The sequence below is a fragment of the Vombatus ursinus genome, unplaced genomic scaffold (assembly GCF_900497805.2).
Source record: "Vombatus ursinus unplaced genomic scaffold, bare-nosed wombat genome assembly UNPS02010193.1, whole genome shotgun sequence".
NCBI classification, from domain to species: Eukaryota; Metazoa; Chordata; class Mammalia; order Diprotodontia; family Vombatidae; genus Vombatus; species Vombatus ursinus.
Window position 1 is genome coordinate 8,506,953 of NW_020949971.1, and position 24,183 is coordinate 8,531,135.

At 42.2% G+C, this 24,183-nt stretch overlaps 1 protein-coding gene across 1 annotated transcript in view; it reads right to left on the reverse strand.

Moving 5' to 3' along the window:
- Positions 1-24,183, reverse strand: part of BBS7 (Bardet-Biedl syndrome 7) — a 72,069-nt gene that overhangs the window by 46,851 nt on the left and 1,035 nt on the right. The window contains exons 2-6 of the mRNA XM_027853754.1: positions 20,471-20,536; positions 16,928-16,990; positions 7,903-8,078; positions 4,073-4,259; positions 1,596-1,668 (exon numbers count right to left, since the gene is read on the reverse strand). Coding sequence (XP_027709555.1) covers positions 1,596-1,668; positions 4,073-4,259; positions 7,903-8,078; positions 16,928-16,990; positions 20,471-20,536 — 565 coding nt within the window. The remainder of the gene's footprint in view (positions 1-1,595; positions 1,669-4,072; positions 4,260-7,902; positions 8,079-16,927; positions 16,991-20,470; positions 20,537-24,183) is intronic.

Below are 24,183 nucleotides of genomic sequence, written 5' to 3' on the forward strand. Positions count from 1 at the left end.
GGCTGATGTTGGGAGTCAAACACTCCCCTTCTGGCTATCCATGGATAGCAGCAAGCCTTCACCTATGACTTACCATACCCCAGGCACTGCGCTAGGTCCTACGGGTACACAGAAGACACGGTCCCCATTGCCAAGGTACTCACAGCCTCTTGGTACTGGCCACTTCCCTAGTTCAGACCCACAATGCCTTTTACCTCAACCACCATGATGACCTCCTAGCTGGCCTCCTTGCCTCCAGGCTCTCCCTTCTCCAATCCACAGCTCACACCTAAAGCAGAGTCAGGCCATTTGGCTGGCCCCGCCCCCACCCCCACCCCCACCCCCACCCCAGGCTTCTCCACGTGGCCGGCAGGAGAGACACTACTCTACTTGGGGTGTAAAGTCCTTCACAATCTGGCTGCAGCCTTCCTTCCCAGACTTTTCACACATGACTCTACTCCATGCACACGCTCTACGTTCCAGTCAACCAGGGCATCTCACATCATTGTACCAGCTGATAGTGCAATGATCTGTGCTTGCATTTTACTCTCCCAGTCATGATCCATGGAAGTGGAGACAATGTCTCCTCTAAGCTCTGTCTCTCTGCCCACACTAGTACAATTCTCTGCATACAGTGGGTAATCAATGTTTGCTGATTGAATGAATAGGAATATTTTAAGCTATAGAATTTGACCTTTGTAATACAAATGATATTATAATAGGGTTATGTTTTATGGGTTCTTTTAGTTTGAAAAAATACTTATAGAACTATCCTTTGTAGGTACAAAAGTCAGGCTTCCAGTAACTATATACACTCACCATTCACTGAAACTACAAAATACGTATTAAAGAAAAAAAGAGCTAATACGAACATGTCTTTTAGGGGTGGTCATAAAATTACTGGAGTTTTGACTTGTAAAAAGACCTTAAGAGATTATTTCAACCCCTTCATTTCAATAGGTGAGGAACATGACCCCTGAGAGATATTGCAATGATTCTGTGGCACAGCAGGGGGCAGGACTAGAACCCAGGTCTCCATAGACAGCCCCATAAAGCTTATTTCTTTTTTTTTTTTTTTTTTTTGGTGAGGCAATGGGGGTTAAGTGACTTGCCTAGGGTCACACAGCTAGTAAGTGTCAAGTGTTTGGTCTGAGGCCAGATTTGAATTCAGGTCCCCCAACTTCAGGGTCAATGCTCTATCACTGCACCACCTAGCTGCCCCTTATTTATTTCTTTAAAAACATACTGTGAAGTCTGAGCTGATTCTGTGTGCTGTTTACTAGGGATGCTAAAGGTTTTTCTGATTCCCCGTTATTGTTTGTTTTTTTTTTAATTGTTTTTCTTCTGAACTTACAAATATCAAATAAAATGGTCATTTCCACATATACATGGAACAGCAGAACAGAAGAGAATTATGCATGAAACCACAAATTTCTATAATGTACAGACGGCTTCTCTTTTAAAATATATAATAAATTCATCATTTAACTTAAAAAAATACTGTAAAAGAATATCACAAACATAAAACTTATGTAGTGTTGATCAGAACCTTTAACCTAGGCTATAAACAACTTAACATGCTCTTCTACTTGAGAACCAAAAGGCCATCTATTTACCACCATTCCCATTGTGTAAGGCAAGGACTGTGGGGGGGCCAGGGACTTCCACTTCATACATCATATCAGACCCCTGCAGAAAAACACAACAGGAAAACAATGAAAAATAATGGAACTCAAAATCATGTCTTTGAAATAAGAGCACGCATACCTACCATTGTAAGTATTCAAATATGGTATTCTGCATGAGTTTTACCCAGGGGAGTGCTAGTAAATGTTTAATGACTGGTTTGAGGGGTGGGGGGGCAGGGAATGTACCCATGACACATGTACCCGAGGTTAATCTGCATTGTTAACATTTTCCTTCATCATTTTCTTAAGTCTAGACAATCAACGAAATAACAAATCAAGCCCTGATTTGTAGCATTTATCAGTTTCCAAGGTTTAATTGCTCATGATGAAAATTGAACAATGGGCTCTCACTGGCCTATACATGCTGGCACCAAGACACCCTTGGTTCTGCCAAGACTGAAAAGGAGTCTGAGCCAGAAAACTACGGGAAGAGAAGGAGGAAGGGCAGGAGAGCAGGGGAGGGGAAGCGGGGAACCCCACCACTGTACAACAAACCTGTGAAGTCTCACTTGCGGGCAGAGCCCTGGGCTCACTGGGAGACAGGGAGCGGCCAAATTCAGCAGACATGGCCTCCCCCTCAAAGGGCTTATTGGGAAAATGGACAGATTAATGTTTAAAATAACGTTCATGGATGTTTTTTCCTGCTTGAAATATTTTATTTTTAATTTGCTTAATTGTAAAGTTATCACTGACATAAATCACTGGCTTGGACTCAGGGTGATCTAAGCTAAGGACATGATTCTCCCTTTGCTGCTGTTCAGTCATTCCGGTCGTGTTTGACTTTTCATGACTGCACTTGGGGTTTTCTTATACAGCTAGAAAACGTCTAAGGCAGGATTCGAACTCATTGGGACGAGTCTCCCCGATTCCAAGCCCAGCACTCTATTTACTGTGCCACCGAGCTGTCCATGATTCTCCCTACATCCACCCCAACCATGTATCCTGATTCCTCTCATGAGTCTTCTTCCTTGGACTTTAAGAAGTAGAAGAAGAGGGGCAGCCAGGTGGCACAACGGATAGAACACCAGCCCTGGAGTCAGGAGGACCTGAGTTCAAATCTAGCCTCAAACACACGATACTTACTACTGTGTGACCCTAGGCAAGTCATTTAACCCCCGACTGCCTCACAGAAGTAGAAGAGCATAGCGTGTTGTGGTAGCAAAGAATGAGAAGGATGCCCATCAATTGGGGAATGGCTGAACAAGTTGTGGTACATGAATGTAATGGAATACTGTTGTTCCATAAGAAATGATGAGCAAGCAGAATTCAGAAAAACCTGGAAAGACTCGTATGGACTGATGCTGAGTGAAGTGAGCAGAACCAGGAGAACGTTGTACACTGTAACAGTCACATTGTGTGATGATCAATTATGACAGACTTAGCTCTTCTCAGCAATACAATCCAAGACAAGTCCAAAAGACTCATGATGCTATCCACGTGCAGAAAATCAACTATGGAGTCTGAATGCAGACTGAAGCATACTCATTTTTTTTTTGTTTTTTCTTTCTCATGTTTTTTCCCTTTTGTTCTGATTCTTCTTTCATAACATGACTAATGTGGACATATGTTTAACATGACTGTACATGCATAACCTATATCAGATTGCTTGCTGTCTTGGGAAGGAGGAGGGAAGGGAGGAAGGGAGAAAAATTTGGAACTCAAAATCTTATAAAAACGAATGCTGAAAGTTATCTTCACATGTAATTGGGAAAAATAAAATAGTATTAAGTGGGAAAAAATCAACATAACAAAATTAAAAAAAAAAGAAGAGGAGAATAGGGTCATGGAAGTCCTTGGAGAGTAGCATGCTTGCCTTGATATAGCCAGAAATTTGGGATCAGAATAGTCTCCATACAACAAAACTGGATACTGCTCATTAAACCCCATCTCCCTAACAATGGCCAAAACACCGTGCACATCGTCTCAAACTAACAAGACAGTTTAAAATAGAAATTCAATGTAGCATTTAAGTTACTAACATAGTGACATAGAGAATAGGATTCTCTATAGAAGTATCTTTGGATAAATTTCTTTAGTAATTACTATTATTTTAAATTAGGAGGGGTGTGTGTGTGTGTGTGTGTGTGTATGTACGTGTCTGTGTCTGTGTCTGTGTGTGGTCAAACTGGACTGTTGCTTGTTCGCATTCCCCAATGTCCCCCATGTCCTCAGTTTCTCTTTGCAGCATCCTTAGCATCTTTCGAAGGGCAGTTCAGATAGCACATCTTACATAAGGCCTTTCCTCATTCCCCACTCTCTCTGAAATTGCTTTATGTTAGTATAGGATTATTTACTTATCTGTTTTATTCCCCCAGTCCAGGAACTTGTCTTTGTATTCCTAAATGCCCCTTGAATTGAATATGGCTTAAATATGTAAAAGAAGGAAGTCAACAATAGTTACCCACCTGTAAAACTCGAAGCACTCTGTCCTGACAGGCCAGGATGGGTACAATACAAGGCAATTTTTCAACTGGGAGACAGATGACATCGTTGATTTTGTCCCCCGACAGGTAGTAATGTTGGTCTTTGCAGTCACAGTAATGGTTATAGATGTAGCTGGCACAGAGGAAGAGGTCTGAGCCAGAGATGTGCCTGGGAGCAAGAGACAAGGTGGCAATTAAAAAGCCAATTCTCGAAACAGCAACCTGACCACTCAGCTTTCTTTTGAGACCAATGTAAAGTAGCTCACTCCTACCAAACGCTAGGATTATCCTAGGACCTCGAGGGCCTGTAATGCCTTTCTTCACTTCCCTCCTTGATTTCTACCTCTTCAGTATTATGTGGCTACATACAATTTTTATGTTGCTACAATTTTTACAATTTCTGTATTATGTTACTATACAACTTATGTCGCTATAATTTTTATGAGAATCTTGAAGAAAAGCCATTCCAGCATTCTCCTGGAAAAATTTAAACTGGAAGAAATGAAAGCAGAGACACTAGAAATGCAATTGTGTATTAATGAAAACAATTAAGTGACCGATTAAAGACGAAGTTATCTTATGAATAATTTGTTTTTCCTAAAATCTTACGGCACACTAAGAGGAGACTCTTAACAGCTCGGATGGCAAACTCTGAATTTTAAAAATTATTTGTAAAGTATAATTGGTCACTGTGGTAAGAGTAATATCTACTCAAGTCACTGTCCTATGGGCTGAGCAAGTTTTTTTTGTTCATTCTTTCCTTCTCCAAAAGGCAGAAGAACCATCTCCAAGGCTTGATTGGTCAAAGAAACTAGGCCTTTTAATGCACTGAGGCAGCATCCTGGTGAGCTGGGACACAAAAGGCCAGCCCACAAGGAGTCAGTGCCTTCAGACTTGATGGATGTCCTATGGGTGGCTGGATCTGGATCTATGCTGAATATTCTTTCCCTGCTCAGGCTAAGTATAATTCCTTTTGTCCCTAAGTGTTAGCTGGTCTGTCGGCATCTCATATCATTCCAATTTGAACACGAAGCACCCGAATGGCCTGTCTCTGGGTGGTCTACAATTGTGCCTACTCTAACAATGGGACTACTGAAGCTTTCCATACATTGTGGCCAGATCCTTGTAACCAATTCAAGAAAAGAGTTTAAAGTGGTACTCAGCATCAGTCTAATGCAGAGGTTCCCAAACTCATTTGGCCTACTGCCCCCTTTAAAAAAAAATTACTCAGTGACCCCCCCCAAATCTAATTTCTTTAATCCTTTAATGGCTTTTTTTGAAATTTGCGGCATTTCAAAAAAATATAATTTTTTTTAAAAAATGACATCTTAAATTTAATAATTTATTGTAAATTTGTGGGGGTTTTTCTACATTGAAATTTTGATGATGTGATATTGCATCATGTAACTGTATAGTATCATATTGTAAACAAGTCATTACATGTACATATTCCTGCTAATGCATGCTGGACTTCCCAATGATGTATGACAGGCTTGCTTGCCAATACTTGCATTTTGTGTGTTTATTTGGAAAATAATGTAATCACTACAACTTTGACTCTGTTACACAACAGATGAAGCACGTACGAATGGTTTTTCCAAATTTTGTTATCTTCTATTCTTTCCTTATGCTTACACTGCTCCCTTACTTTTATTCAATGCCCCCAATTGCACCCAAGGCTACTACTGCCTTCCCCAACTGTTCTAGCACCCACTTTGGGAACCTATGTGTTTAAGGAGTAAGAGGGTGGCCAGAGGGCCCCCAGTTTCTTCACCTCTCTATGGTACTCCCTCCCATCTCCTTTAGGGACCAACCTCTTCTACTTTTTCCTTGCACCCCATCCTCATGAAGATCCTGCTTTTGGAAAAGTTTGACTTATTTTCACTATGTACTGAAGGCTCAGTGCACCACCCCTCCCAGCTCAACTTGGATATTTTACAGGGAACAAATCCAAAGGCCTCAGGCCTTGTATAAGATGTAACATGGAAGAGATCTTCTCTGACTCTCATGAAATGGCATCAAATGAGTGATCACCTACTCATAAGCCGGGCTCTATTGGCATCAAAAGGTTAATACAGAGCAAGATGGCACCAAACCAGTGTAAATGACCAAAGTCTGTGTTTGTCTTTTAATTTGACTCTACTTCTTTGTTTAAAAAAAAAAGTCTACACAGCTCTTACAAAGAAGGCAGAGGGACACATGGGAAATGCAACATATCAAAACCATAAAACTGAGGATCAGATATTTCTTTCTTTTTTTAGATTCCAAACATATCATTTTATTAAGAAATATATGTCAATTTTGTAACAAATCAGGACCAAGGGGCAGCTACGTTGTGCAGTGGATAGAGTACCAGCCCTGGAGTCAGGAGGACTTGAGTTCAAATCCAGTCTCAGACCAGATACTTGACACTTACTAGCTGTTTGACCCTGGGCAAGTCACTTAACCCCAATTGCCTAGCAAAAAAAAAAAAAAATCAGGACCAAGTCCCCTCAGAATACATGCATCAAAAGCAAACAATTAACAGAATAACCAGGATACAGGATTAGTTAATCTGATTTCTAAAAGAAGGAAAGACTAAGGTTTTTTTCCAGGTTTGGAGGAGGATGAGTGACTTTTGGGAATTGGGAGTGGGGAGAGTGAGCCAGTAGACTTCTCTGGATATTGAAAAGGATGTCACTCAATCCCCACTTTAAGCAAACAGGTGGCACTTACAGGAAAATGAAACTTAAGTTACAAAATGGAACCAGTTTTACCAGACAGAGACTGTCTGGTTCACACAATTCTCTCAGTTCCATCCTTTAATTCACGTGGGAAGGGCCAGCCACATCTCCTCATGAATTGCTTATCTCTAAGCCCAATTTATAAGGTTTTTAATGTGTTCATGCTCACTACCAAATTTATGTACCAAGAAAAGACCACTGGGAAGAATCCTCTCATCTCTCATGGAGTTAGTACAACAGCTAATACAAAGCCTAAGTACAATAATGGTGACATAAATACCTTGTTAAATAAACTCACTAGGTAAACTACAGATCAAACTACTTAGAGGGCTCACAGTGGTCTAATTTTGAGAGGGGAGATTTAACTCAGAAAACATAAATTCTTAGGAAACCAAAGGCCAAAGCAACACAATGATGATCACCATAATTAAATAACACCAAGCCTCCTCGTATCCTAGTAACCCACTCCCAATGTCCATTTAATCAGCATAGATTGTCTCGAGTCCCCAGTGTCCCATATAGCTGTCTAGAACTTAGAAATATCTTCTCTAAAACATTCTGGAATAAACCTCATTCTCAGGGTAAGCTCTGAAAGAGGTACTCTGCTTCTCTGGTTCCAAGTCATTTGTAGAGATTCGTAGATAACTCTGCTAAAATCAGTTTTGGCTGGAGAACGGTTTGAGATTAGGCAGTTTCCTGGTCAGTGAACCATAATGTTGCAGGTTGGGGTACCAGAAACCCCAAAACGCAAGAGTAAAAGGGTGTGGGTCTGTCTTGAAAGAATCCGACCATTCGAGCCTCCTTTCAGTCCAAGTAGTGTGTTTATTAAAACACTGTTGGGATGGGTGAGATTCCTAGAGAGTCTGCCATATTTGTGACGCCAATACAAGTGGCCAGATTTTAAGAATCTGCACTAAGGATCAGATCTTTCAGGGAGTGTATTTGGCCTCCACACTGTGCCCCAGGGGAAGGCAGACCTTGAAGCTGTCCCCAAGCACCATAATCTATTCAGACATAAGGCTTGGTGAAAAACTCCTCAGCCTGCAGAAGACCTAGTATGTTTGAAAAAAAATCAAATAATCAACATACATGGCTTTGATGCTTTCTGTGAGGTTAGTTTCAAATGAAAGGAACTGCTTCCCCCTCTTCGTGAAACCTCTGATTTCTGAGCCCGTAGCCACAAAAATCTTCTCCTGGGGGGTGTTCAGTGCTCCTCCCAGCTCCAGCCGTGCTATCTTCAGCCCCGGTAAAGTCTTGAACACCGGCTGTAAGAATCATTAGTGAAATAATTAAAAAGCCTTTTAAAAAATCTTCCTTTCTGTCATTAAAGAACACTGAGTATCACATGCAAAGTACCACAACTCTAGTGAGCACAATTAGACAAAATCTCATTTCTATTTTAGCATTCTTTTCTGCTAAGTGTTCTATAAATACTTATTTATCTAAATAAGCATGCTTATTTATACATGCGTATTTCATAAAGCTAAAGACCAAGTACTGTTAATATAGAGCAGGGAAAGTCAACTAGCAAATTCACAAGGGCCTTGTTCAGATCCCAAAAATGTCAACTCCAATAAGCTGTTTGTTTGAACTAATCCTTCCTTAAGCCTTCACAGTCATTGGTGCTTGTCTGTCGGCTAAAGTGTGTGAATTTAAACCCCCTGATACCTATACCAATAGCACAGAAACACAGGATTATCCTTCAGAGCAGAATTGCAAACAGAATTCTTATGAATTTACTCGCACTTCTGTGCTAATGGCATTCTCGTCAGTTTATCTTTTATTTATTTATTTTTCAATTAACAAGTATTTCTTTCTCTCCCTAACAATCTCCCTTCCTCTGCCTTCTGAAAAAGAAAAACAAAAGCTGTGTAACAGCTATGGATAGTCAAGCAAAACAAGTCCCCATATTGGCCACGTCCCAAAAATGGATGTCACGTTCTGTACCTTGAATCTATCCCCTCTCTATCTATAGCATGGAGCACGTTCCTAGATACTGCACTGATCAGAGTTCTCCATCTTTCAGAGCTGTTTGTCTCTCCAGTGTCATTCTTCTGGTTTTGATCCCTTCACTTTGCATCAGGGAAAAGAAACCTTCCCAGGTTTCTCTGAAACTGTCCCTTTCATCATCCCACAATTTGTTCAGCCATTCTCCAATTCATGGGCATCCCCTTACTTCCCAATTCTTTGTCATTAAAAAAAAGGCATCTATGAATAATTTTCCATATATAGGTCTTTTTCTTCTTTTTTTGTTCTCTTTGCAGGGTCAAAGGGCATATAAACAGTTTAGTGAATCCTTGGGCCTGGTTCAAAATTGCTTTCCAGAATGACTATACCAATTCACAGCTCTGTGTGCATGCATGTGTGTGTGTGTGTGTATTTTTTACAAGCAACTGTAAAGAGCACAAGTATCAGAGCACCACACGTATATGTGTCTGTGTATACGTGTACGCATGTCTATATGTGTATGTGTGTATATGTATATGTACATACACATACTGTAGTGATGTACAATACATATAAATATACATGGTATAGATACGTACATCTGCCTCATACCCATGTCTGTGTGTATGCATATGTGTACATGTGCATTGTGTATATGTATGTATGTATATATACGTGTGTGTATGAAATGACAGGGGCAGAGCTATGCTTTTATTGGTGTAGGAAACTCAGCAGCCTTGAGTCTTACACAGTGACCTGCCCTGGGTGACACAGCCAAAAAGTGTCAAAGGCATGACTTGAACTCAGGCCTTCCTGACTCTGAGGCCAGGCTCCATGCAAGCCCCACTGCCTCTCTCTCTCTCTATACACACACACACACACACACACAGAAAATAATGGAAAAGTCATTGTACAGTTGCACATTAAAAAACATTATCTTCTCAAACGAATGAATCCAATTATCCCACAGATGTCAGAGTGAATGGAAGTAGCCCTGGTCAGCCCTCCCACAACTACTCCAACAAAGGTATTTCTTAAGGCACCAAGACACGAAAGAGGAGAAACTGCAGGTAAGTGCATCTGGCCAAGCCATCTCCACACATCTAGGAGCCTGTGGGCACTAGGAGAGGTCCCTCTAGCCAAGCGCGACAGGACGACAGGGCGGATCAGTGTTTAGCCAAGGACACTGGAGTGGCATGCACTCTGACCACGATGGAGGCTCAAAAGCCTATGGGGCTCAGATCATGAGGACACCGACCCTGGCGTAGAATAGAGTGCAGACACTGCCCCCAAGTTGCCTGATCGTTCCTGAGGTCCTTGAAGAAGACAGCACTCATTATCCAGACCTCATAAACCAGAGATCAATGATAGAAAAAGACTCCACATTTCCTTACAGAATTGTATGGAGCCTAGTTCCAACACAGGGTCTCGATCCAGGAAGTGTCACTGGAAAATGCATAAATGCAAGAAAATGCTGATAATAAGAGGTACAGAACCAGCCATGCTTAAGATACAGACCCTCCAAAAAAAGAATAACTCCAGATAATCAACAAGGCCACACAGAAAATCACAGATTTGCCTCAAGCTCTCCTGGAATTCAGGGGGAAAATGAAATAAGAGTGAAAATTTGAAGATTATGAAAGAGCTCTAAAAATTATGAGAGCTCTAAAGGAAAGAATATGAAAGGAAGTAAGAACTCTGGAGAGAAAAAACAACCCAGGAAGGAGAATAAAAGAGCTTCAAACAGGAGGTACAAAACTTTACTCAAGTAACAGACTCTTTGAAAATTAGATTTGACCAAAGATCAGTGACTCCACAGCACAACAGGACATGAGGCGGCCCTCTAGAATTGTGGTTGGTCATTCGTCAACAAGCATTTGGTAAGCACCTACTATGTGCCAGGCACTGTACGAGGTACTGGGGATGCAAAGACAGACGAAACACTTCAGAAAGTATCCATGCTACGGGAGAGACAACATGGACATGTATAAATATGTCCACAATATAGGAAAAGTAAATACAAGATAAATTGGGGGAGACCTCCAATTGGCCTAAGAGTTGCAGCGGGGTGAAGAAAGGGCTCCTAAAGAAGGAATCACATGAACAGAACTATGAAGGGCACAAGGGATCCTACGAGATGAGGCTGGAATTGCCGACGTGGGAGACACCAGTACAAAGGCAGAAATGGGCAATGGTGCATCAGTTCTTGGGAACAGCAAAGATACGAGTTCCGGAAGGGAAGTAGTGTATGGCAGGGTAGAAAGGTAGGAGAAAAGTTTGACAAGCTAAGCAGAGCAGCTCAGATTTGATGCTAGAGGCAACAGGGAGCTGGCGGTTGGAGTTCAGGGAGCAGGAGAGCGACAGTCCCACTTGGACTTCAGAAAGATCACTTTGGCAGCTCTTTGAAGAATGGACTGTGGAAGAGAGGCTGGAGGCAGAGACCAGTGAAGAAGCTCCTGTCTAGGTGAGAGTGAACAGAGTAGGGATAAGACACTGTGGAAGACGACCTGACAAGAGTAGGCATCTGAGTGGATATATGGGGTGAGGGAGAGGGAGGTGTCAAAGATGATGCCAAGTCGTGAACCTGGTCATGAAAGGACAGCTTAGAAACAGGAGAGTTCAGAAGGGAGGCTTCTCCCTCCCTTTTGGAAGGAGAGACCATGGATTCAACTTGGAACATGCTTAATCTGAGATGCCTTTAGGATATTCAAAAGCCTTTGCATGGATTTCCCAGCAGATGTCCCAAAGGCATCTCAGCCTATGTAATGGGCTATTGGAAAGGCATGATTAGAACTCAAGAGAGTGACTAGGGCCTGATATACAGATTTGGGTCCCATTTGCATATTCGGCTCATGGGAGCTAAAGCGGTAACCAAGTGAGAGAACAGAAGAGGGGCCACAGTAGGGTACACTCACAGGCAGGGCCACGATAGGAACAAGGAACTAGCAAAGGGGGCCGAGAAGCAGTCACAGTGATAGGAGGAGAAACTGTAGACAGCAGGGTCAGAAAACCCAGAGAGAAACTGTGTCAAACTTGGCAGAGAAGTTAGAAAGAATGAGGACTGAGGAAAGGCCATTAGATTTGGAGAGGAAAAGCTCACTTCGGAGAAAGCCACTTCCGTTGAGTGATGAGGTCGGAAGCCAAACTGCAAAGGAAACAGAAGTGAGGGAAATGAAAAGTGGAGACTGAGGGTGGATACAACTTCTAGGAGTTTGTCTCAGAAAGGGAGGAGAGACACAGGATGAGAGCTTGAGGGAATGGCAGAAATCGAGCGAGGGTTTTAGGGAACAAACGTAGGGCAGGCAGTGCAGCTAAGAAAAAAGGAAAACACCCAGAACCCCATCACTCACCCTCCGCCATAGCTATTCACAGATGAAGAATCCCAACGTACTCTTTCCCTTTCTACCTTATGACTGAAATGACTGTATGTCACTCGTGTCCTTGCATACAGCCTTCCTTCCAATTTATCCAGTACAACAATGACTGCTAGATTAACTTTCCTAAAACATTTATGTCACTCCTTTACTTAAAAGCCTCGAATGGTTGCCTCCCATGTGCCCACATCAAAGAAGGTGCTGTGCTCTCTAAGCAAAGCAACAAAAGCTCAAAATAAACATGAGACGTGCCTATTTAGAGCCATCTCCACTCCAAATGTTCACACAGACTACTTGTGCCCGACCTGTGCTAGAGCCTTCTGAGCTCAGATCAGTCTGGTCAGCCACTGCTGGACACACCGTGGTCTGACCCCAACGTAGTGCTGTCATTGTGGTCCTCTTCCAGAATGAAGGACAACAACCAATGACGGCATCCTCCAACCATCTATCAGGGTAAGTACAACACCCTCAGCCTCCAAAGACCCTTCCTCAACTGACCTCACCTCACCTACCCAGCTCTCCTTACTTTTTACCACATGATCCCTCACACCTCAGTCAGACTTTTGCTCCTGTTCCTTTCACCCCCAAGGTTCCCCTTCCTCTGTTCTAAATTCTACACTCCAAATCAATGCCACCTCTCCCGGAAGCCTTCCTTAACTTTAGGACTGAAGGAATGTTAAAGACCATCCAGTCCACTTCTGGTCAAGATGTCAATAGCAAAGATCCGAGAGAGGCCCAGCTCTCCCACAACATCCCAGCAAAGATCTAAAAGTGTACCAGAAGTAACAGAGATAAAGAAAACTGAAGAGAAATTTCAGTAAGCACTCTCAGCATCCCAGGACCACACAAGAAGCAGGTCAAAAGCCTAGGTATATTTTGAGTGGAGATAAGCCAGGGCAGGAGGAAGCCAGCACTAGGAACTGGGACCTGAAACCAGGAGGAGCCCAGCCACTGCCCTGCTGAAGCAGCAGAGACAGAAGTACCCCAAGAGGCCACTTCACAAGGAGGCAGAGGTGGGGAGCACACACATGCCCTGGACCTCCCAAGAGGCCTCCGCCACAGCAGCCCACCCCAGGGCCAGAGCCGGAGACAGGACCAGGGTAGCACCTGGCAGGGGATCCAGATACCTGATGTCAGCCTTGCAGGGCGAGCATGAGCATGGCGGGGGGGGGGGGGGGCCCAAACCCACACCAGGCCACCAGGAGATGGAGCCATGAGGCAGGGAGTCTGGCAGAGGGCAGAGTCTAGTCCTAGCCGTCAGAATCAAAACTGCAGCAGCAGCATCTGGACTGCAGAGGGGACAGAACATTGCAGGGCCTGTCCACCCCCTCCAAGAGTACAGGAGACAGTAGTCTGGCTGGAACACCAAATTCCAATCCAGAAAACCAAGGCTGCAGATGTGAGCAAACAGAAAACAACACCAAGTACAATGAAGAAATATGATTGGTTAAGAGAAGCCCATGAGTGGAACTCAGAAGAGGGGAATGACTCCACGATGAGGACAAACAGAGGCTCAGAAAATAGAATTACTTTGTTACAAGGAAGAGGCTGGAAGAAATGAAGCAAGAAAAAAATGAAATTATAAATAAAATGAGAATCCTTGACAGAAAAACTGCAAAGAGAATAAACAGCTAGACTAGAGAAGAGTCTTATCCAAATTTACTCAGGCTCCTCCACGTCCCCTCCTGGTTCCAGGTGAGAAGAGAGCCCTCCACAAGCTCTGGGGGTGGGTGCAAGGCCTGCTGCCCTCCCAACGTGGGGCTGGCCAACACGGCCCATCAGTCCAGGTCTCTCTGCATCCTTGGGTTTGCGCTTTCCTGTTCGGGGTGACGAGAGTGAAGATGGACGCGAGAGGCAGGGCCAGTGGGTCCCCAGAAGCTGAGTCCATGGCAAGATCTGCCCAAAGCCAAACAGTAAGAAGCAGATCCTGAGCAGCCCAGGTGGCCCAGCCCAGCAGTCACAGTTACATGTGCTCACCTGGAAGTGACCTTGGTGGGGGGGGGGGGCAAATTCTAGGTAGAAACTGTATTAACTCTGAACCTGCTTCCTCAGACTGAAATGGTCTGAGGGGACCATGGGCCCCAGTTGTTTGGGGGAGGGGAGGTCTGTACTTCTGTTCTTCCTTTAGCTTTGAAGCAATATCCCCTTGTAAAAGTTAAGAAAAGAAAAAAAAACCTTCCCCAAGTAGTAAACTTCCCCCAAAATAAAATGGAGCTAACAGAACTCAGTGCCTCCATGGGACGTCAAGCTATATTACAACAAAATCCCAACACTGAAAAAATAGAAGAAAATTTAAGATACCAACTATCAAAAACAACAGACGTGGAAAATGGATCAAGAAGAGAGCATCTAACAATCACTAGACTACCTGAAGACCATAACAAAACCAAAGACCTAGATACCATATTGCAAGAAATCATAGAAGAAAGCTGCCCAGATCTATCCGAATCAGAGAGCAAAGTGAAAACAGAAAGAATCCGCCTCCTAAAAGAAACCTCAAATTGAAAATTCCCAGAAAGGTCATAGCCAAAATTCACAAGCTTCCAGGTCAAAGAAAAAAAAAAAGGAGGAACAGGAGGCAGCTGGTGGAGCAGTGCAAAGAGAGCTAGGCCTGGGGTAAGGAAGACCCGAGTTCAAATGCAGCCTCAGACACTTACTAGCTGTGTGACTCTGGGCAAGTCATTTCACTGTCGCTAGCACCTACCCTGCAGACCTGATATGAGGGTCAAATGAGACAATATTTATAAAAAGCGCTTAGCACAGTACCTGGCACAGAGTAGGCATTATAGAAATGCCTATTCCTTTGCCCTTCTCTTCTCTAAAAACAAGTATAATCCTACAAGATTAAAAAAAATAAGACTTTAATGGAACAGAGGAATTTCAGGCATTCCTGACGAAAAGACCAGAATTACGTCGAATCTGTGACATGCAAACAAAGGAGAAATTAGAAACCTAGAAAGATAAATATGTTTGAACAACTGGAAAAAGCGAAATGATGCACAAAGACTTACTCTAATAAGGGGAAGAGAGACAACTGGCCCTTGAAAATCCCTATCTCTATGGCCACGGAAAGAAAAAAAAGAAAGGCAAAGACAAGGGCCTGGGAATCTGTTTTATACTATGCAGGAAGAGGGGAAAGAAAAGGGAGGGGGGAAAAGGAATATATTGAAGAAAAGATGAGGAAGAAGGGGAAAGGACTTCTGATTTCTCCTAAATGTGGCACATAAGAAGAGTATGAGTTTGTACACAGAAGAGAGGGCGGGTGGGAAAGGCAGCTCAGGAGCTTTGCTCATATTTGAACCAGACAAGGGCAGGCTGAACACACATACAATTTGGTAAAGAAATATATTAAATTCAACAGGGAGACAGGCAGGGACAAAGAGAAGAGAGAGGAGGGCAGAGTCAAGGAGGGAATATTCACAAGCAAAACAAATTTTAATTTTGGATGACAGATCAGAAGTAGGGATCAAAAGGAGAGAAGGAAAATATAAGGATTAGGACTCGGAGAAGATAAGTGGCAAAAATAAAGGGATCAAGTTACTTCAATTACCCATTACTAAGGCTGATCATATTTCTCTTGTTTTACCATCTTCTTCTACTTTATATAGAGGGAAATGGGAAGAGAGGAGTATGAGAGGACATGATGGAGGGACAAATATCATTAGCAACTATAACAGTGAATGGGGATGGTATGAACTCACCCATATAATATAAAAGGGTAGAAAAATGGATTCGAAAGCAGAGTCCAACAATATGGTACTTATAGGAAGCATACTTTAAAAACGAAAATCCATAAAGATTTAAAATGAGGGATTACAGCAGAATTTATTGTGCTTCCAGTGAATTAAAAAAAGCAGAGATGGACATCATGAGATCAGACAAGGCAAACATAAAAACAGACACAGGTTGGGTTGTGCCAATATAATAAAAATGACACGATTCCTCAAATTAGTTTATTTATTCAATGCCATACTAATTAAATTACCAAAATATTATTTTACAGACCTATAAAAAATAACAATCTGGAAGAATAAAAGGTTAAGAACTTCATAGGAAATAATGAAAAAAAAAAGTGGGAAGGAACGGGGCCTAGCAGTACCAGTTCTTAAACTATACTACAAAGCAGTAACCATAAAACCTATCTGATACTTGTTTAAAACAAAAGAGAAAAAAAGAGAAAAGTTGATAAATGGAACAGATTAGGCACATGAGACCAAGAAGCCAATGAAGTCTTTTCTGAAGCCCTAGAGCTTTTACCTGTAACATTCAAATGTATTCTGTCTTATGTTGTTTTCAGGTTTTTTCACACATACACAACCAGAATGTAATTTCCTGGAATTATGTCTTCTTTCTTTTGTATCTACCACAATGCTTAGTACGATGCTAGGCACACATGGGACATTTAATAATATCTATTAATTTAATTTCTCATTTTGCCCTACAGCTAAGTCTCCATTGTTATTTTTCTCCAATTCAAAATATCTCTAATGCTAATTGAAGGTACTTCTAAGTTTAGGTCTATGGGACAAGGAAATATATACATTTTATTCCCAACTATGAGTGGCAATGACTTTTCCTAAGTCATTTATCAAGCAAATGCATTCCAATCTATCTGCTGTGACCCTATTCAGTGTAAGTATTTGTGTCTGAAACAGATTTTCATTTTAATTTTTAAAAATATTGTGTCAATCATCAAGATATGCATTTTAGGACTTTTTAAGCTTAAGTGAATGTAAGAGAATGTAAGGAGAGCATTTCTCTTTCTAAAGCACATTCCAAAGTGCTCCACTTACCACAGCCTCCCCTTTTTTGATGCCAAAACACGTAGCCACCCCATCGTGATCTCCAACAACCACCTGTGACAAATTGAACAAAATAGTCACTATTTTTACATTTGGTTCCTCATGCACAAAAACATTTCTGTACTTTATTATTCAACAAATATCTATTTGGTATCTATTCTGTGCAAGGTTCTATACTCGCTACATAAATTATCACTTTGGATTTTAGAGACTGGAGGAGCCAGAAAAAACAAACACAAAAACCCAAAGGATTATATAATTGGACATAGGAAGAAAGGTTATGGATATGTATTGCAAGGAAGCATGTGATTACATGTTCTCCAAATGAGAACAAGGGGAGATTGTCTTAAATTGCAGCAGGGCAGATTAAACATCTAAACACGTGTAAGAATTTCCAGAGATTATCCCTCATAAAGGATTACCCCAGATGGCTATGTTGTATCTTCTCCTGACACTCTTTAATAACAAAAGAGGCACCCCTGTCTGTAATGGTTTAAGCAATGTTTTGTGCTGAGTCAAAAAGATATAATATATAATGCTGAAATTTTGTCCCTGATGAAGTATGGCATTTTGGTTGGTGCTAAATTTGATTCACTTCTTTACTAAGTGATATCATAGGATCACATATTTATAGATAGAAGTGACTTCTAACTATTTTGGTCTAAGACCTTCCTTTTATGGATGAGAAAACTGAGTCTCAGAGAGATAAAGCAATTTGACCAAAGCAGCAGAGTCAAGATTTACACTCACGCTGTCTAACGAAACTAAGTGCTCTTCCCTAGAGGGCTAAAAAAGGATGCCTCCATCACCAAAATGCCTGACGATTTCTTCCTATGTAAATCCTGTTGGCTTGGCATATTATCATCATTTTGCAGTTGCTTAAAAATCCTGCTCCTGTACTAATGAACAGTCATTCTGTAGAAATCACTGCATTCACGTTTACATAAAAATAATCCACCTTGTTCATCAAATACAAAGATCATGTTGGAGAGATGTTCTTTTACCCTTAATGAAAATGTGATCAATGATTGAAGGAGGCAGTTTCTTTGTACCATATTACGTGCTTTTGTTTTCTTTGTGAACTCCCAGAGACAGTGCTACAGGGAATACTAAATACAAGGCTCTGAAGAGCAGTGCCTTGAACTTAGACTTTGTTTGTTGAGTCTGAATTGATGAATTTCAAATGTGTGTTTCTGTTCCCACACTATGACCTACAGCTAAATGTGCAGCCCACTGAGTCTCTCGGTGGTTACAGGAAGCCTTTCCTCATCTCCCCAGCTGGTGGTGCCCTCCTTCCCAATTGCCCTGTACTTACTCTCTTTATATGTATTGAGTTGATACCTCTCTATGTACACATTATGTTTCCTGTTAGAATGTAAGCTTTTTGAGGGTCGTAGGACTGTTTCATTCTCCAGATTCGTATTCCCAGCTCCTAAGCACAGTGCCTGGCACTACGGATGTGCTGAGTCAACGCTTGCTGCTTGGTTGATTTCAGGCACAATGGTGAACGATGAGGTGGCTCCAGGATTGAACTGGAGGAAGGGAGTGAGCTACATGACATTTGGGAAACTGCACAGTTTTTAAGAAACCCAGACTACTCCCTCATGCAAAAATCATCTTCCTAAGACAAGTGGGCTCCTGGTGATGAATCTTGGGACAGATAATCTCTGCGGATGTTACAAGTGACCCAAAGTTCAATAAAAGAGTTACAGTCCAGTCCATGCCCAGTTACAGTCAACACCCAAAAAGTGGTGGAAAGGGTGTCATCAAGCATGCACACTCAGACAAGGAGGTGGGCCCATCATGGGGCGACAGCAAGGGGTGAGTCACGGAGGGCCAGTGCCCCACCCATATCCACAAAATGTAAGAAGCCCTGGTGGATCTGGAGCACCCAGGCCAAAGGGTGAGCGCTCCTCCCAGGGGCTGCATGGCCTGTAGAGAATTTTAAAACAATAAACATCATATTCTTCCAGGAAGTTAATCTGGAGAAGGCCCCCACTACACAAGGACCTCAGTTTGTAACAGATCAGTGTCTCCAACCCCTGTGATTCCATACTCCTGCATCTAAATAGTACATTCGAAATAAGCAATGACAGATAGCACAGTGATTGTGACAACAACAGACAACAAAAAGAACCTGAGTTACTTCTGTTTGCCATTGTATTTGAAAGAGCGAGCCAATGTGGGAACTGCAAGGCACAACATCTTTGTTTGGTACAGGCAAATTTTAGTTCCTACACGAAATACTTTACTGAATTTGAAAGATAGCTTTAAAATTGAAATTTATTCTTGTTTGTAATTGTTGGCATTTTAAAACTGAAGAACAAATCAAGAAAATAAAACGATATCGGTGGCATAATTGAGCAGGTATAATTGGTCTTTTGCAGACATTTCCGCTTTATTAAATTTACTGTGAATTGCTGTAACTTAGATTTATTAAATTTATTGCGAAACAGGATTTTTACAAATGTCTTCACCAACTTATCCTTATCTTTAAGACCTTTTCTAACTATGTGTATATCTGTTGCTTCATGTGAAAGAAACATTTTGAAATTTAAATTAACAAAAAGTATTCTTTGATCAACCATAAGTGAAAACAGAATATCAAATTTGGCTCGACTGTCTGCTGAAAATGAATACGGATAAATTTTGAGGAAGTCATTGACAAATCTGCAGAAGTGAAGGCTCAAAAACAAATTATAATGTTTATAATCATTACTGTGCCAGACCAACATGGCGGTATAAGATTTTTCCCTTTAAAAAAATGTAATTAAAAAGTTCTCATCCTTTTTTCTCGTTAATACTATAATATTTATTTTTTAATTAAAAGCATTTTTATCATACGATTGTATACAAAGTTCTACAAAAAACAATTTTTTTTTTGATTAGGCAATGGGGTTAAGTGACTTGCCCAGGGCCACACAACAAAAGACAATTTTTGTTGTCTGCATTTCTTCTCTGGCCAATATCATTAGTTGTTTCATGATTATTGCTGAAAATAATTTTGTCATGAAGAGGAGGGAATTTTTATAATCTGTTCTGGGGGTCCTATCTGCTAGGTGTGCCACTGCCTTAAGAACAGAATCTAGCACAGTAGGCAGATCCTTGGTGCAGAATGTACCGAAAGACATGGACAAGAACCACCAGGGATGAGAAGCATGAACGGGATTAAGATCCGCAATGACGGAAGAAATGCCCACATCGATGAGATCCCAAATATACTAAAGTATTGAAGTCTTCAGACTCCCCATACAAGCACATTCATTTGAATGCTGTATATAAGAAAGTATTTGTTTCCTTATACATTATGTCTCTGGGCATTCTGATAGGGGAAAATCAATTCAAGAAATAATGCTCAATTTTAAAGCACCTTTAAAAATACTAACCTTATCATATAAGGGAAAGAAAGTATTTTAAAAACACAATTTTCCAAAAACTGAATTTCCCTTTCCCATTCAATTTCTCACAATTAAGTCAAATTCAAGAGAGAAACACATGAGCATAGACTGCTATGCACGGGGAATGAATTAGCACCTTCTGTGTCGCTCTGCATCCAGATGCTGGGAGCAGCTTCATGGTCTTCTGAGAGGTCACCCCTACCTAGGAAAACAAAAGCCAGAGGCTTTTAAAACAAGTTATGATCACAATAAGCAAACTTCAACTGTGACTAAATGGTTTACAATGAAATCCTCATAAATATCATTAAAGACAAAATGATCATCTGAATCCTTAAGGCATGCTAACATTTTCTAAAGTCAGCACATCAACTTCAACCAGAAATAAGAAACTTTGTAGTTTACAAAGTAAATGACATTGATCACTTGCTTATGACACTGTGGTAAGGGGCGCCAAGCATGAATACTTCTAAAAGCTTTTTGTTTAAAAAAAAAAAGGTCAGGCTAATAATATAATCTACAGATTCTTCCTTAATAAAGTAATTGTTCTTAAATCCTTGCAAATATGTAAATGTAATGTAATAGCAGGAGGTCGTATTGGTAATATTTGCTTAAAATCAAGAAAAATGATGATGACAACTACCAATTCAACTGATAAAGGTCTGAAGTTCAAACACCATATGGTGTACTGCAGTTTTCCAGGTCTTTCCCCTCATTGGATCCTCACCTTAACTCTGTATGGTAGGGAAGGCAGGTATTACTTTGCCCTCTCTTTTCTCTCACACCTTCCCTCTCTCTGTAATCTCATCAGCTTTAAGCCGATGACGTCCAGAGCTATATGCCCAGCGCCTGCCTGCCTCCCTCCCGAGCTCCAAACATTCATCTCCATTGCCTATTGGACAGCTCTTGCTGGAAGTCTTGGAGGCATCTCAAACTCAACCTGTTTGAACTCATTATCTTTCCTCCCAAGCCTTTCCCTCTCCCTAACTTCTCTATTTCTGATGAAAGCACCCCCATCCTTCCAGTCATCCAGATCTGTAACTTCAGACTCATCAATGATTCTCTTCTTTGTATCCAATCAGCTCTTGTATCTTGTCAATTACTACAATGTCTCATGTATCATTGGTCCTCTTCTCTGACACAGCTACCACCCTAACTCAGGTCCTCATCACCTCTCACTGCTACTACAATGGCCTTCTAATCTTCTAGGTCTGATCAGGTCAGTCCCCTGCTCAAGAAACTGCAATGGCTCCCACTTGACTTTGGGATGAAATACAACCCCTTCACAGTCTCCAGGCTATATTTCCAGGTTTAGTACACATGAACTTTCCTTCACAACTCTACACTGCACCACATCGGTCTTAATGTTCCCCATTTACAACATACTTCTCCTATCTCTGTGCCTCTACAGACTTTCAGGCCTAGAAAGCATTCTCATCCTCCCCTCTGAATCCCAAGATTCCTTCAAAGTTCAGCCCAAGTACCACTCCTACAGAAAGCCCTTCATAACCTACACCCGCCTAAGCTTCCCAGACTTCGGACATCTCACGTTACCCCCTAAACACACTCTGTGATCCTTGGTTCTGTTCCCTGAACAAGACACTCACACCTCTCAGCTCTGCGCACTAGTGATGTCTATCCCCTGGGCCTGGAATGCTCTCTCCTCATCTCCCTCTCCTGCCTCCCTTCAATTCCCAGGAAAAACCCCACCTTCTGTGGGAATCCTTCCCAAACCCCCTCGGAGCTACTGCTCCTCTGGTGATTGTCTCCAACTCACTGTGTCCCCAGCTCGATTGTGCATGATCAAAACGTTAACATGTTGTCTCTCCCATTAGACTCTGAGCTCCTTGAGGGCAGGGCCTGGGTTTTTGCCTTTCTTTGCATGCCTAGCGCTGTGCAGAGTGCCAGGCAAATAGAAGGCACTTAATAAATGCTTGCTGACTAACTAATGCCCCAAGTACTAGTGGCTTACCCAAAAATACATGCACTGGATATATCCCGATACCTAATTTTCTATGTACTCACTGATCCCACCCAATAGGAGGTAAACTCCCTGAAGGCAGGAACCGTTTCATTTTGTCTTTAGTGCCTGGCACACTGGAGTGGGGAGAGGGCGAAGATCCTTCCATTGGTACAGGGAGATCCCTATGAGGAAATCCCCACTAATGCAGATTAGCATATGCTCTCCAATTTAATTTTCCACAGTTGCTTGGAACAACAGAAGGTTAAGTAAGATACCTCGGGCCACAAAGTATGTATCAGTGGCAGGATTTGTACTCAAGTTCAAGTCAGGTCCATTATCTACCTCCATTAGAATGTGAGCAGAGACAGTCTTACTTTTCTGTACCTACCCCTAGTGCTTAGTTGAGTGCTTTGCATGTGCTACTTAATAAATGCTTCATTCATTTGTTCACTCATTCATTCATTCGTTCGTTCATTCATTCATTCATACAAGCTCTATGGGATCTGGGGCAGGTGACTTAACCTTTCCGTTCTCTAGGCCAGCTGTGTTGTCGTTGAATTGTTTCAGTTATGTCTGACTCTTTATGACTCCACTTGGGTTTTCTTAGCAAAGATACTGGAGTGCTTCGCCATTTCCTTCTCCAACTCATTAGGCAGACGAGGAAACTAAGGCAAACAGGGTTAAATGACTTGCCCAGTTCATAGAGCTAGTATCTGAGGTCAGATTTGAACTCAAGAAGAGGAGTCTTGCTGATCCCAAGCCCAGTGCTCTATCCACTGTGCCACCATGCTGGTGTCAAACTCAAACAGAGATGGAGGCCACTAAACCCTACATAAGGACTCCTAAGGGCCACATACTGACTTAGAAAACCACGTATTCACATGATCCACGTCCTATTGTATTTTTATTTATTCTGGGGAGTGCTGCTGGCTCCAAGTTTGCTACCTCTGCTCTAGACAACTGTAGAGCACATGCTGACCTGCACCGGTAAAGGAAGGGTCCTTATGGAGACCCCCTTCCGCTGATGAAATCATAGGCCTGGACCAAAAAATAAATAAGGAAGTAAGTAAATAAAGCATTCCTGTCTTCAACTCAACAAGCACTTATTGAGCTCCACTATTCAGCACTATGCTGTGTTGGTGGTTGGGGACATAGAGGCAAGCTCCATGTGCTAAGGAAGCAGCTTGGTACTGCTCCGGAGTCAGGAGACCCAGATTCAAATCCCACCTCTGACACTTGTTACCTGTGGGACCTTGGGCAAGTCATTTAAACTGTCAGTGGCTCAGTTTCCTCATCTGTAAGATGAGAGAGTTGAACTAGATGGCCTCTGATGTCCCTTTCAACTCTAAATCTATAGTTCTATGAGCCTTTGTGTGACCTTGGGCAAGTCACTTCCCTGTCTGTTAGGCCTCAGTTTCCCCATCTGTAAAATGAGTGAGCTCCTTTCAGATCTAGCTGTGGGATCCTGTGAAGGTAAGGACCAGAGAGATTGGAAGAGAGACTGAAGAGACTGGGGAGGTGGTGACTGCGGGAAGAAGAAAGATGAGGGGCACAGGGAGAAGGAGGGAGTGAAGAGAGAGGGAAAGTGGAGAGTGATGGAAAGACAGGAATGAAGAGATGGGGGATGGAGGGAGGGGAAGGAGGTAGGAGAGATGGGGAGTAGAGATGGGAGAGGAGGGGGGGAGGGGGATGGAGGGATGGGTGATAGAGGAGTGCAGGGATGGGGAGATGGGGGAGGGGGGAAGGGAGAAATGAGGGAATAGAGGGATGAGGAAGATGGGGGAGGAGTAGAGATGAGAGGCATAGAGAGGAGGGAGTGAAGAGAGAGGGAAAGTGGAGAGTGAGGGAGAGACAGGAACGAAGAGATGGGAGATGGAGGGAGGGGAAGG